The sequence below is a fragment of the Malania oleifera genome, chromosome 7, assembly GCF_029873635.1.
Source record: "Malania oleifera isolate guangnan ecotype guangnan chromosome 7, ASM2987363v1, whole genome shotgun sequence".
Taxonomy (NCBI): domain Eukaryota; kingdom Viridiplantae; phylum Streptophyta; class Magnoliopsida; order Santalales; family Ximeniaceae; genus Malania; species Malania oleifera.
This window is the reverse complement of record NC_080423.1, coordinates 15,865,809-15,878,900: the sequence shown is the minus strand read 5'-3', so window position 1 is coordinate 15,878,900 and position 13,092 is coordinate 15,865,809. Positions and strand designations below refer to the sequence as shown.

General features: G+C 38.6%; 2 protein-coding genes across 2 annotated transcripts; both read right to left on the bottom strand.

Moving 5' to 3' along the window:
• Positions 1–2,216: 2,216 nt before the first annotated feature.
• Positions 2,217–5,551, bottom strand: LOC131160764 (serine hydroxymethyltransferase, mitochondrial-like). The gene is made up of 4 exons (XM_058116647.1): positions 5,462–5,551; positions 2,698–2,809; positions 2,500–2,610; positions 2,217–2,365 (listed from the first exon to the last, which is right to left on the bottom strand). Exons 1-4 carry the CDS (start codon positions 5,549–5,551, stop codon positions 2,217–2,219), a joined length of 462 nt encoding a protein of 153 aa, XP_057972630.1.
• Positions 5,552–10,265: 4,714 nt separating this feature from the next.
• LOC131160352 (cytochrome P450 78A7) lies at positions 10,266–12,798 on the bottom strand. The gene is made up of 2 exons (XM_058115965.1): positions 11,365–12,798; positions 10,266–11,283 (listed from the first exon to the last, which is right to left on the bottom strand). The coding sequence occupies exons 1-2, from the start codon at positions 12,361–12,363 to the stop codon at positions 10,669–10,671; spliced, it is 1,614 nt and encodes a 537-aa protein (XP_057971948.1). The 5' UTR covers positions 12,364–12,798; the 3' UTR covers positions 10,266–10,668.
• Positions 12,799–13,092: the final 294 nt, after the last annotated feature.

The following is a 13,092-nucleotide window of genomic DNA, read 5'->3' as shown; positions in this document are numbered from 1 at the left end:
GGCAATGCTCCTTAAATATCTAAAGCATTTTGTGGATGGCCATTCTTAATAGAGTTGACATCAACAATCTGCTGCAGACTATAATTCCACATACAACTCTTTCTCTTTCTCCTCGTGTATGTGTTGTGTTATGCTAGTAGTTGTTTTCATTGAAGCAAGAAAAAGACAATTACATAGAAAGAGGATTAGGCATCCTCCAAAACAAAACCAAAAGCCATAAAATAGAAAATACAAAGGATTTACATGACCGCTGCCTTCCAGTCCCCGTGGACATCGAACAGTGAAAGACCCTCAAAATTCCCAAAACAGTGAGCCCAAAAGTTAGCCAAAAATTTAGCTTTCTCTGAAATCAAACTCCCCCTGGTTTTTGCCTGGGGGATAGGGTGGTTCTTAGGGTCTCTAAAAGTTCTAGCATTACATTCAAGCCATATTGTCCATAAAATAGCAAATACTAAACTATCCAACAATGCAAGACCAAAAATAAATGACAATTAGTGCACCACTCATGAAGTGTAATTGGTGCCACCCAAACCCTCACCAAACAGGAAAATAGATTGTTCCACAAAAATATTGCCGCCCAACAAGGCAAAAATAAATGATGATTAGTCTCATTTTCCTCTAAACACTTCACGACGCAAACATCTGGCCTTAGAGGTTTGAAGGACCTCCTATATTCTGAACCAAGTCATCATATTAACTCCATTGAAACAATGTCTAAATGAAAGCTTGAATCCTGAAAGAGTCTTTTACACTACTTTGTTCAGGTAGAAAGGACCAGGGCTAAGAGATGTAGTAAGATGGACAAAAAAAATACTTTGAATAAAAGTACCCCAAAGAGTCCAGCCTAGCATCCCCCCTCCTATTTGGATTGAAAGAATTAGAACAATGAGCAAGCAAGTGAGCTTATTTGTCTCTTTCTCATTGAGACTCCAGAAAAAATGGAAGCCCCTTGACACGATACCTCCGGCAGAATAGAATTCTGAAATCGATGCGTTATGATTGTAAATTCTCTTTCTTAATGAGAAACCTGCAAAACAAATTTCCAGGAGCTTGCATGAGAAACAATGCTACTCCCCCTATTATCCCGCCCATTACTATGAATACCATACTTACTCATTACCTTGTGCCATAAGGAATTATACTTTTAATGAGATTCTGCATAACCATTTACCTATTAAGGTGGTGTTCTTAGAAACCACATTACGGAGCCCCAGACCTACCTCTTATTTTGGTGTGCATAGGGTGTTTTGACAACATGGCTTGTTCAGATATCTGATGTGATTGGTTTACTTTATTTGCTTACATCTGTTTTCTTCTAGCACATTCTTCTCTCAAGATATTTCTCTTTTTTCAAAACAAGAAAGAAAAGGTAACTGAATTCTTCAGCTGGAAGCTCAATTCCATAGTATATATTCATCATTGATGATTGGAACAATTAACATTGGGATTCGTAAGATGGGACATAATTATGTAATATAAAAAAGAATTGAGGATTCCTCGATGTAGGTGCAGAAGACTGAATTTTATCCTTAAGTTAGTTTATAGCTGCATTGTAATGTTCAATTCACAGTAACAATTCTAATCCAAATCAAATCAAGCCAAAAAATCAATTTTGAATGGTTTAGAGATCGATTGGTGGTTTTAGCACTAGTTTATGAATTGAGTACTAAATCACTAGTTCAACTCGACCCATCTCTAATACATGGACACACGCACATATAATAATAATAATAATAATAAGGACTTACAAAAGAAAGCATAGGATGGAATGTAAGATCGACATATTTTAGAATGTTTTAATTTTCATTTTATGTATATTGTAATAGTGTTTATTAATATGATATTTGGTCATTTTAGAATATAATGAACATATTTTGCAGTTAAAAATATAATACATATATGGTAGGCGGCAAACATAATAGTTTTTTTTAGAACTTTAGAACCTTATTTATATTGCATTATCAACGCAAAGCTAAAAATTATAAAATACTTATATTGCTATATCCTATTGTTATATTGATGATTCTTTTTTTTTATGAGATGTTTACTAATACATGCAATACATTTAACTTGAATAACATTAGTATAAGTAATGTTTCAATGCAATATATGTCATTATATTTGCTAAAAATCTCACTATTTTTATATATTTTTTTAAATTTTCTATTTCACTTTCAAGTTAAACTACAAATCCAAAAAAAATAATTGAGGATTCCTCAATATATGTTGGAAATTGTCTCCTTCTCAAAACCAATTGTTGGAAATTGCTTAGCATACTCCTCAACATCGTGCCGAAGCTTTGCAATATCGGATTGAATATGGACAACTGACTGCATGTTTGCCACAAAATCCTTCAACTTTGTTCCTGGTTTTGTAGAAGTTCAAAATGTTTTGTGAGAATTCAAGCACGGTGGCTAAAAGACATTCTGTTGTATATCATCAGATATAATGACATTTCAACGTGTCCAATGTTGAAAACTTGAAAAAAGAACTAAGAACCTTTTGTATCGGTCTTGATCTTCACAGCCAATTTCACTGTAGCATCAAAAAATTTGGCTACTTCTGCAAAATCCTCCTCAATGAATCCCCTGGATGTGAGAGCTGGGGTTCCTAGAGCACCAGCAAACAAGAAACTTCAACAAAATTTAAGTGTTTTACTAGTCAATAGGAGCAATATGATCTAAGAAGATATGATACCCATCCGGATGCCACCAGGAACCATTGCAGACACATCCCCAGGAACAATGTTCTTATTGGCAGCAATATGAACTGATTCCAAAACTTTCTCCACTCTAGAGCCATCAATGCCCTACAATTAGAATTTCCAAACAAAGAATTCATTACTTTCTGAGGCTAAAGGATTCTATAGTTCATCCTGTAATTCGAGTTGTCAATTTTTCATTTCCTGTGGCATCTACATAATTCTTGTAAATTAATTCTAAAGCACTTGAAGTGCTTCAAATTCATTACAACCAAACGTGAGAACCCTAGTAAAAAACCAGCCCATCAGTTGCAATGCAAAAAAATTCCACGCCTACATTTTTTAAAGGTTTGATTACATTGTTGACCTGCAACTAGGGGTGTAACCATGCTCAATTTGTGCTAGAAATCAACTCATCTTGATTCTACTTGAGTAGTTTGACAAATTGAATTTAAGATTTGTAATGGCATATGCGAGCCTAATTAAGCATTCATATTTTTACTATTTTAATATTATTTAAGTGATATATATATATAAAAATATATATCGTATAAAAGTGTAAAGTGTTGAATACTACTTTATTATCAACTCGAGCTTAATTGAGACAAGCTTGAGTTTAAAGTGACAAATAGGTTGATGGGGAAAATAAGAATCCCCATCTCGGCAAGGATAAAATATATTAAAAAGGAAAGTAACTGTGTTTATTTCTTTTCCTAACCAAAATTTAGAATTCAGTAAATGGAAGAATCCTCATTCCAAATAACATAATAGAAAAGCCAAGGGGTTCATTCCATATTTTATATTGATTAGTTCAAAACTTTAAGGGCGCTTGCCACTGAGTCGAGATTAAGCTTAAAATTCAAAACCCATATTATCAATCATTTTTTTTAAAAGACTTGATCAACATAAATTTTCAAAATAAACCAAACCAAAAACATGAATGAATGGGAGAAGAAAAACTCACCAAAAAATCGATAACGATGTAAACCTACAAGAATTCCTTCCTTTGCAATACTTCTGTAGGCAGTGTAATAATTACCAAAATAGGTCACCGAAGTGCTGAGGTCTATCTCTCTATTAGCAAATTTGACAATCAATACATTGTCATCCCCTAAAACTCTTTGCAGGTGAGTCCTTTGTTTGTTTAGATATGGGCCCTGGAATCAATGTAATTAACTAATGAGAACAATGAAAAGAAAAATATACTTTCTAGAATATCAGCATACATCTTGAGAAACTCCTCTCTAGTTCTGTTTGGAAAAAGATTTTTAGGAGTGACGCTAAATTTCACATTATGTCCTTCAAAGCCTCAAGGTTGTTGTGGTAGTCCAAAATACATCTTCAATGCATTATCTCAGCATAAGACAACTTATAAATGTTTCTGATTCTTCTTCTAATTGGTTGTCAAGTGAAGACACTGTAATGATGTTGTGTGTGTGTACATGATCACCTAGCCCTACTTGCAAATGCTTCGACCTGCTATTAGATTGTTTATTGAGTGTCGGCACGGCTGCTTAAGTGCCTGCAGTTATTCGAGGATATGTATATCTATGATTTCTCCTAGAATACTGAATTCTGTAGTCGTGACTTCTTTTTGAACTTAACCTTTGAAGTTCTATAGTGTTGCTTTGTGCAAGTGTGCGCTGCCTAATTTGCATTGTTGTTGTGTTTTTCATTCTTTGTATTGGTGTGTACTGATTGAGGGATGGATTATTTCCTCCTCTATAGTATGATGTTGATGTGATTTATTTTTCATGCCTGTATATGTGCTACGTAGTGATTTATTTTTAAAAATCGTACACTATTTTTTTTAACTTTCTTAATTTGTAGGGTTTACAACTGTAACAACGTCAGGAAGATGTCATGATGCAGCTTTCCATTTTTTTTTTTTATCTGAACAAATGAAATGTATTTAAATTTGAATTTTTATAATGTTGTGTATTTAAATTTGAATTTGTATAATATATTTGTATTTGAATTTGAATTTGTATAATATATTTGTACTTAAATTTGAATTGCAATTATGGTTTTTACAGGAATTAATTTGAATCATATTTTTACAGGAATTAATAATTGGAAAAAAATACACATTAGTATTAATTGTGCAATTTAAGTATTAATGACGGTTTTAAAATCGTCACTAATACTATGTCTTTAGTGACGGTTTAAAACCGTCAATAAAGTCATAAGTAACGGTACTAAAGAGCAATAGTGACGGTTTGAAAACCGTCACTATTACTAGACAAATAGTGACGGTTTAGAACACGTCACTACTAATGCAGTAATAGTGACGAACATAAAACCGTCACTAATTAGTAATAGTGACAGTTTGGATATTGTCACTATTACTAAGAAAATAGTGACGGTTTAGGACCCGTCACTATTAAGGCAGTAATAGTGATGAACATAAAACCGTCACTAATAATGTAGCAATAGCGACGCATATAAACCGTGTAGTGGCGGTTAAACCGTCACTAATACTCTATTATTAGTGACGGTTTTCGATATTCGTCACTAATAAGTATTAGTAATGGCAGGTATAGCGATAAATTGAAAACCATCACTAATACTCGTAGAACCGTCATTAAAACTAGTATTGATGGTTTTGTGAGTATTACTGACGGTTTTAATAATCTCATTTTTTGTAGTGTTTGTGTGTTCGAAGGAGAGAGTCCCAAACTTCTTTGGATGTCTTGGCGAAGGCGATGATTTCAAATGTGGCCTCATCAAGGCTTTGGTAGATTATGGATTTCACCTTACAATCTTTCTTTCGATCGGCTCGTAAGGGTGTTCTTTGAGCATCGGACATAGTTGCTTCGACTTCTTTTGATAGGCTTTCTCTGTACCCATCTTTAACAATGTCTATGACATCCTGAGCACCTAAAAAGGCTCTCATTTGAATCGACCAGTTGTCATAATTCTCCCGGGTCAATTTTGGAATGACCGCTTGGGCAGCACCGTTCGCCATTTAATATATAAAAATAGAGAGATAGGGGTTGATTTTGGTAAATCTGATGCCACCAATGTATTCAAAAGATTGAAAAATCTTAGGAACCGGTTTTGGGTTGCAAAGAATCGGTCCAAAAATCACTGAACCGGCTATAGGAAATTTTGGTGAATTTTTAAACTAACCGGTTTAACTTAACGGCCGTTTAACGACACTAATGTTCCCGTTAGGCCCCGTGGCGTGCTCTGCGCATGCCGCGTGTCGACTGCTGGGCGCCGTTCGGAAGCGAGTCGGGACGCGGGTCGCTGTCCGGGTCGGATCTTGCTAATCAGGTGAAGAAGACGCGTGTGGGCACGTGTCGCCATCCTCCAGAATCTTCGTCAGAGTGTGCGGTGCGTGGGAAGGGTGTTGTCTTCGTTGGAGGCGCATGTGAGTGTGTGTAGAGTCTCTCGGTGTCCGTTTGAGACGTGGTTTTCACTGTTGGAATCGTCTTGAGTCTAATTATACAATGGTAGGCTCAATTTTGAATTTTGGGCAACTTCAAAACTGGGAGAAAATCGGATTTTTTCTTTGTTTGCCTCTTTTTAGCGGATTTCAGCGTTCCTGGACGCTCTAATACCACTTATGGGTGGAGGAGAACGCTCAGTCACTAGTTATGACTGAAACTCAGCGAGAATCAAATACACACGAATATATTTCAATCTAAAAAATACAAAGAACTTCAAAAACAGAACTCTCTCTCTCGCTCACTGGCTTTATACTCTCAACACACCACACTTTCACAACACATACACACACCTATTTATAATAAATCATACAACAATATAATCAATAATGGTGAGAGTTAAACTTCATCGGAGGTGGGCTGATAGGTGGAGTAGGTTGTCTGCCAATCTCCAATGTCAACAACGGTGGGCTGCCGGCCATCTCCAAATTCAGTCAAATTTAGTTTTCAACACGGTGGCAATGGGTTGTGGCGGCGGACTTCGACGACTCCTCTACCTCCAACGATTCACCCACAACAAGTAGCTTGCAGTAGACTTGACGACAATCAAGGAGGAGCGAGTCTGTGTAGGGGGGAAGAGGGGTTCTGTTCAAGGGGGGCTATGAAGTGTGGGAGATTTGAGATTTTTGCGCGAAGGAACGAGTTTTTTGCATAAGGTTTTTAGTGACATTTTTTCTAACCATCAGAATAGTCAATATATTGTTGCTAATATTTTTACACAATAATTTGAGTGGGAATCTTACTTTTAGTGACCAACATATTAGTGATGAAAATAAAATCGTTACTAATAATGCATTGTTAATAACGATTATTATTTTCGTTACTAATGTCTTCCTAAAATACGTAACTAATAGGTCACTACAAACACTTTTTAAAAAATAAAAAATAAACGTACGTAAAGCTCCACATGCATCATAGATCACTGCATGCAGAGACCATCAGCTGGGATCAGAGTCCGCTACCTCTATGCTCCTTTCTGATGGCTGATCGATGAGCAGAGTATATGTACTGACGAAATGAGTAAAACGCCACACTAAGCATTCTGATATCAACATCCAAGGACCTGCAGCTATCCTAGCTGCCTCCATATATATATATATACATGGCTGGGTTTTTCACCTGTACGTACCGAGCTCACCTTTCTTTACCTGTAATGATCATCTGCATGCAGTATATAATTACGAACTCAATCTCTTTCTCTCTCTCTCTCTAGATATATTTGTCGTGACGCAATTAATATGCAGTAAATTCTTTGTCTTTCTCTCTCAGCGTGAACTTAATTTGATAATGCGTGCAATTGGTGTTTTTTTCTTTCTTTCCTGTTTTTTTTCTTATTTGCTTTGTAGTTGAGAGGTAAAGGTCTGTTTTTTTTTTTTTTTTTTGGGGGGGGGGAGAGGGGAGAGAGAGAACGTCCTTTCTCGAAGCTAACTGATGAGGGAATTGAATTTGGGAAGGCATCGATCAGTGGCGCAGTAAATAATTAACCCATTTTCACGTGGTCTGGTTCCTTTTCGATTCTCGAGCTCTGCCTTTTTCCATTCCACTTCTTCTCCTCCATGGCCAGCTTCCCATTCTCTCTCTCTCTCTCTCTCTCTCTCTCTCTCTCTAAACATATATTATGAGTATGGAGTACATATATATATATATATATATATATACATATAATGAACCATACGAAGTGCAGTGAGGTATCAAAAACTGTGATATCTTACTTGCAGCATGGGCAACCTGCAGCCCAGATCCAGATGTGAGTCGTATATATATATATATATATATAGATGGTTGTTGTTTCTGATTTTTGAAGAAGAAACTGTGTCCAAACACAGCAGGTTAAGTCATTCTCAATTGACCTACGTACTGTCGGGGCTAACTTATATATTTTTCTGTGGGTACAAACCAAGGGCCTGACCTTTCGTGTTGGCATAGATTTTTCCTTTGACGGGCCAGTCTTGTTCATACTTTTAAGATATTTTGGTTATATCTGGCTGTGATTTATTTATTTATTTGGTTGAAAATAGAATATACAATATAGGTGAAAAGAAGTGGTGAAAGCATAAGTAAATGATTATTTATAGGTTTTACATAGATTACATGTATAGACATTAATTATATTTATTTTATGTTTGAGAGAGGTTTTGACTTTGAATTTGTGTGGATTTAAATTTGATATAATATAAATTTCTATTAAAACTTATTTGAATCCATTCGAATCCAAATTCAAGACTCAAAACTCATACTCCCAAATGCAAAGTTAATATTTTTAATGTAACTTATTTATCTAGTTACATGAATTCATGTACATAAAAAAAATTTCATGTACTTGATCAAGAAACACAATGAATATCAAGTTTAATACTACTAGTGAGTTTGTACATTGAAAAAATTGGAGTAGAGGGTGTGCATTTTTATACATGATTAGTTCAATACCTAATGACTTAAAATTTTAGGTCAACTTAGTGCTCATTAATATATATCAAGCCTACACGAGAAGACTCTAAGTCCTAACAAGTTGTATCAGAATTAATATTGGTTCATAACTCTAGGCAAGCATGAGGGGGAGATTATTGACAACTTGTCCAATTTTGAAATAAAATAGAGTAGAAGATGGATGTTTATATACTTGACTGATCCTAAGATCTAACGAGTTCAAATTTTAGATTAAGTTGCTGCTCACTAATATATATTAAGCTTAGACGAAAAGGCTTTTTTTTTTTTGGAAAAAACACATCTTCATTAAATTTAAATATTGGAAGAGGTTTAAGAAGGAATGATTCATATCTTAGGTGGTATGTTTCATGTTTGATACGTGGTTTTGGTGGCAATTAGATGGTCCGAATAACATGGTTGGAATTTGAAATATGTTTCACTAATTTTTTTGAGAATTGTGGTACGTAGTCAAACCATATTAGAATTAAGCGAAGCTTATTTTAGTATCCTAGTGTGGTAGACCCAAAATCAACTGGGTTACTGTCCCTTGTTGGGGGAGAGAGACAGAGAGAGAGAGAGAGTGTGTGTGTGTGTGTGTGTGATAGACCCAAAATCAACTGGTTACTGTCCCTTGTTGAGAGAGAGAGAGAGAGAGAGAGAGAGAGAGAGGATGTTGTTTGATCGGTGAGAAAAACATCAAGTGGTTACCACAAGCACATGGTTGATTTCGCAGAAAATGGTACCCAAGTTGATGAAAAGATTAATGGTTTTAGAAATCAAACTTGACTGTTTTCAGATGAAAATTACTTTGGGAATCCAATTCGTACAAAATCAATTGATATGAAATGGTGTCTGAAAGCTAAGTTGATGGGACCTTTAAGATCCAGGGTGATCTTGAAAATCAGAAGTTATAAATTTTGGTAATGAAAATGGTTTGAAAACACCCGTACTTTATATTTGGAGGACTTTGAATTTGAATCAAACATAATATAAGATTATATTAAAATTTATGTAAATTTACTTAAGGTCTCAAATTCATGCTTTCAAATAAGGAAATATTTTTTGAAAAATCCCCATATTTGTATATACTTTGAATTTGAATTTGTATAAAATTTAAAAAATATAACATAAAATTATATTAAAATTTATTTAAATCGAGCTAAATTTAAATTTAAGGCCCGAAATTCATACTTCCAAACGAAAATGCTAATGATGGAAAATGATTATTTCCTTTTGTTAAGTTATAATAGAGTTTAAGCTCTTGTTTCCAAAGTGATTATGAAAATTCAAAATAAAAGCAAGATTTATGCAGAATATTGGAATTAATTTAACTTGCAAGTTTCTTCATTTTTCCTTTATATTAAATCACATTTCAGTACTTCTAGCTCCATAGAAAGTTTGAGTAGTCTTTATTTTGATTAGGATCCTTAAGCCAAATAATATCTAGTTTAAGATACAAAAGTTACTCGGAGTAGTCTTCAAATACTGCTGCAAAAACTTTGTTAGTAGATTTGTCTCACAAATGCATTTAGTAGTGTTCAAAAAGAAACAAAATAAACCCTGTCTTAATAATTATTTTTGTCAAAGTATATATAAGTATAACTTTTTCCTGATCATGATATAATGCGGAAACTGGAAAGAACACAAGCTGTGGGCGTTTTAACACCACGAGAGAGAGACATTAATTAGACATTGAAAAGAGACATTAATGATTTTAATGAAGGCGCACACAAAATGATCGGCCGGAAGTCCAAGCTTACAATACCTTCTCAAAACTGGAGCCCTGACTCCATCGATCACCCTAAGTCGTCTCCCACTCCACCCCCACTTTTTTTTATATCCCCAATGCTTCAACTCACACGCATCCCCAAACACAAAACCAAAATACTAGGATATACATGGGTCAACCCACGTATCCATTTTCACAAAAACTAAGAACCATAACATTCACCATAAGCCCCACAAAACAGTTTACTATAACCATACTTACGTACCCAAATCCACCCCCCATAATTAACCATACTTAGTTTACCTAGCACTAATGACAACCCCCCCCCCCCCCCCCACACTAAGAAAAACGGCACCGTTTTAATTCCTCAGCACGGCCACCGCCGACAGAGGAGTTTTCATTTCGCATGACAGCTTCAGGAGCTCCCCGAGATCAATCGGGTTAGCCTCATCCTGGACCCACTTGCAATGGTGCACCAGCTTGGCCACCCACAGGCTCACCGTCGCCATCCCCAGGTTCTTTCCCGGGCAGACTCGCCGACCTGCCCCGAACGGCGCCAGCCTCATATCCCCGCCCCGGACGTCCACGTCGGCGCCGCCCTCCGCCGCCACGAACCTCTCCGGCCTGAACTTCAGCGCGTCCTCCCACACGCGCTCGTCGTGCGTGATGGCCCACATGTTTACCATCGCGGTCGTGCCGGCGGGGATCACCATGCCGTTGCTTAGCTTGACGTCCGACGTGGACAGCCTGGCCCACGACAGCAGCGGCCCCGGCGGGTGCACCCTCAGCGTCTCCTTCACCACCGCCTGCAGGTAGGGCAGCCTCGCCACCACAGCGTCCGTCAGACCGCCTTCCCTCGCCGCCCCATCAACTTCGTTCCGCAGCTTCTCTTGAACCCTCGGGTGTAATACCAATTCCGCCATCACCCACTCGGTTAGAAGCGCTGTTGTGTCCGTCCCTCGGAAAATCATCTCCTGCGAGTGCGAACTCAGCGAGTTAACTTGGCACTTCATTTTATAAACATAACATATAAAATAATCACACAACATACGTACCCATAGCACAGCAACCATGTCGTCTTCTTGGAGCTTCTCCTCGCCGTCGAGGGAGAGCAAAACGTCCACGAAATCGGCAACGTCGGAGAGCTTTTTCAGCTCACTGGCGACTCGGTGTTCTTCGATGATGGATCGGACGAGTTTGGTGACTCGGGGAACGAGAGCCTTGCAGCGTTCATTAATGCGACGAGGGTCGTAGAAATTGCTCAGCCAGGGAATGTAATCGGACCAGTTGAAAGCACCCAGCAGCTCAAACCCTTCTTTCACCATTTCTCTGAGCTCCTCGAGCTCTCCACAGCTGTCTTTCGAAACGACGTCGTACCTTTTCCCGAAGACGCTTCCCATGATGTTGTTCAGGGCGGCGCCTTGGAGATGCTTCCTCAGGTGCACGACCCCCAGCGAGGCCTGTTCGTTTGCTATGCTGTGCAGCATGGCGGCGCAGTCTAGCTGACGCCCGGCCTCGTGAGCTGCAATGCGCCGGGGTGCGAAGAGGTGGGAGGAAGCTATTCGTCTGAGGAGGCGCCAGTAGGAGCCGTTGGGGGCGAAGCCGATGGCGCGGGCAAATTTGAGGGTCTTTGCGGATTGTTTGAGGGGGCGGTCAGCGAAGTGGGGGGAGGTTAGGATTTCATGGGCGGTGGTGGGGTCGGACGCCACCACTACAGGCGTGGAGCCGAGGCTGAAGGCCATGAGGTGGGTGGCGGAGAGGGCGGAGGCGGTGACGGCGAGGCTGCGGTGAGCCAAGCCTCGAGCCAGGGAGAAGAGGCTCCCGAAGATGGGGAGACCTCGAGGTCCTGGAATGGGGACTGGGCCACGGCGGTTCCTGCCGTTTTTCCAGGCAGTCCCGCCGGGAGAGAGAGCCCATGCGAGAATAGGAAGAGAGAAGGCGGCGAGTAAGAGAGACAGCAAAACGTAGCCGTCGAGTAGGTTTTCTGATCCAAGGAAGGCCGGGAGGGTAAAGACCCACCAGCTCGAATCCTTTGAAATCATTTCCAACTCCATTAATTTCCTTTGTAAAATCAGAGAGAGAGAGAGCGACTGAGAGTGAGAGATGTGGTGGGGGTTTAAGGGCAGAAGGTGCAGATATATAGGGGACGTGGGAGAGTGAAGGTGGGGGTTAGGTGTGGGCCACAAGACACATTGTTTCTGTGGTGGACCTTAAAAAAACAAAAACAAAAATAGAGGGATTAGTGGGTTGCAAAGTAAATGTCTGATCGGGCATAACAAGAATCACGTGGAAGTATTTGTCCATGATTATGATTATGGGGGTGCATGGAACTGATGGAAGAAACGAGCGAAGGGTGGGGTGGTGCTGGCAAACAGACCCTTAAGGGCTCATGCATGTTAGTGCTTCCTCGCATTTAAATTTAATGATGGCAAAATACCAGCAGAGAGAGAGAGAGAGAGAGAGAGAGAGCCATGAGGTGTGAGGGGAGGAGCGATGTGGAAGGCTCCCCGCAACTCTTGTACAATTAACGCATTGAGAGCTGTGACGCTTTTTAATGAGAGAGAGTGTGTGGGGAGAAGCAGCCAGCTGTGAGAGCTCAGGCAGAACTGTATCCAGCACAGAACCCGTTTTTGTATGTATACGCTGTACTCCCGCCAGCAGCTGTTTTAAGCCCCAGTGAACTGTGAACGGTCCTATTTTTTATATTTCTTTATAAAAAATTAAATTTAAATTTCATTAAAAAAAATATTTTTTAATGTTAATTTTAATGATATAGGGCTCAT

Coding starts and splice junctions, on each gene's coding strand:
- LOC131160352 (XM_058115965.1), bottom strand. CDS start 12,363: ATGGAGTTGGAAATGATTTCAAAGGATTCGAGCTGGTGGGTCTTTACC. Junction 11,284..11,364: donor ACATGGTTGCTGTGCTATGG/GTACGTATGTTG, acceptor TCGCACTCGCAG/GAGATGATTTTCCGAGGGAC.
- LOC131160764 (XM_058116647.1), bottom strand. CDS start 5,551: ATGGGTACAGAGAAAGCCTATCAAAAGAAGTCGAAGCAACTATGTCCG. Junction 2,810..5,461: donor AGCCGATCGAAAGAAAGATT/GTAAGGTGAAAT, acceptor TTCTAATTGTAG/GGCATTGATGGCTCTAGAGT. Junction 2,366..2,499: donor GATCAAGACCGATACAAAAG/GTTCTTAGTTCT, acceptor CTACAAAACCAG/GAACAAAGTTGAAGGATTTT.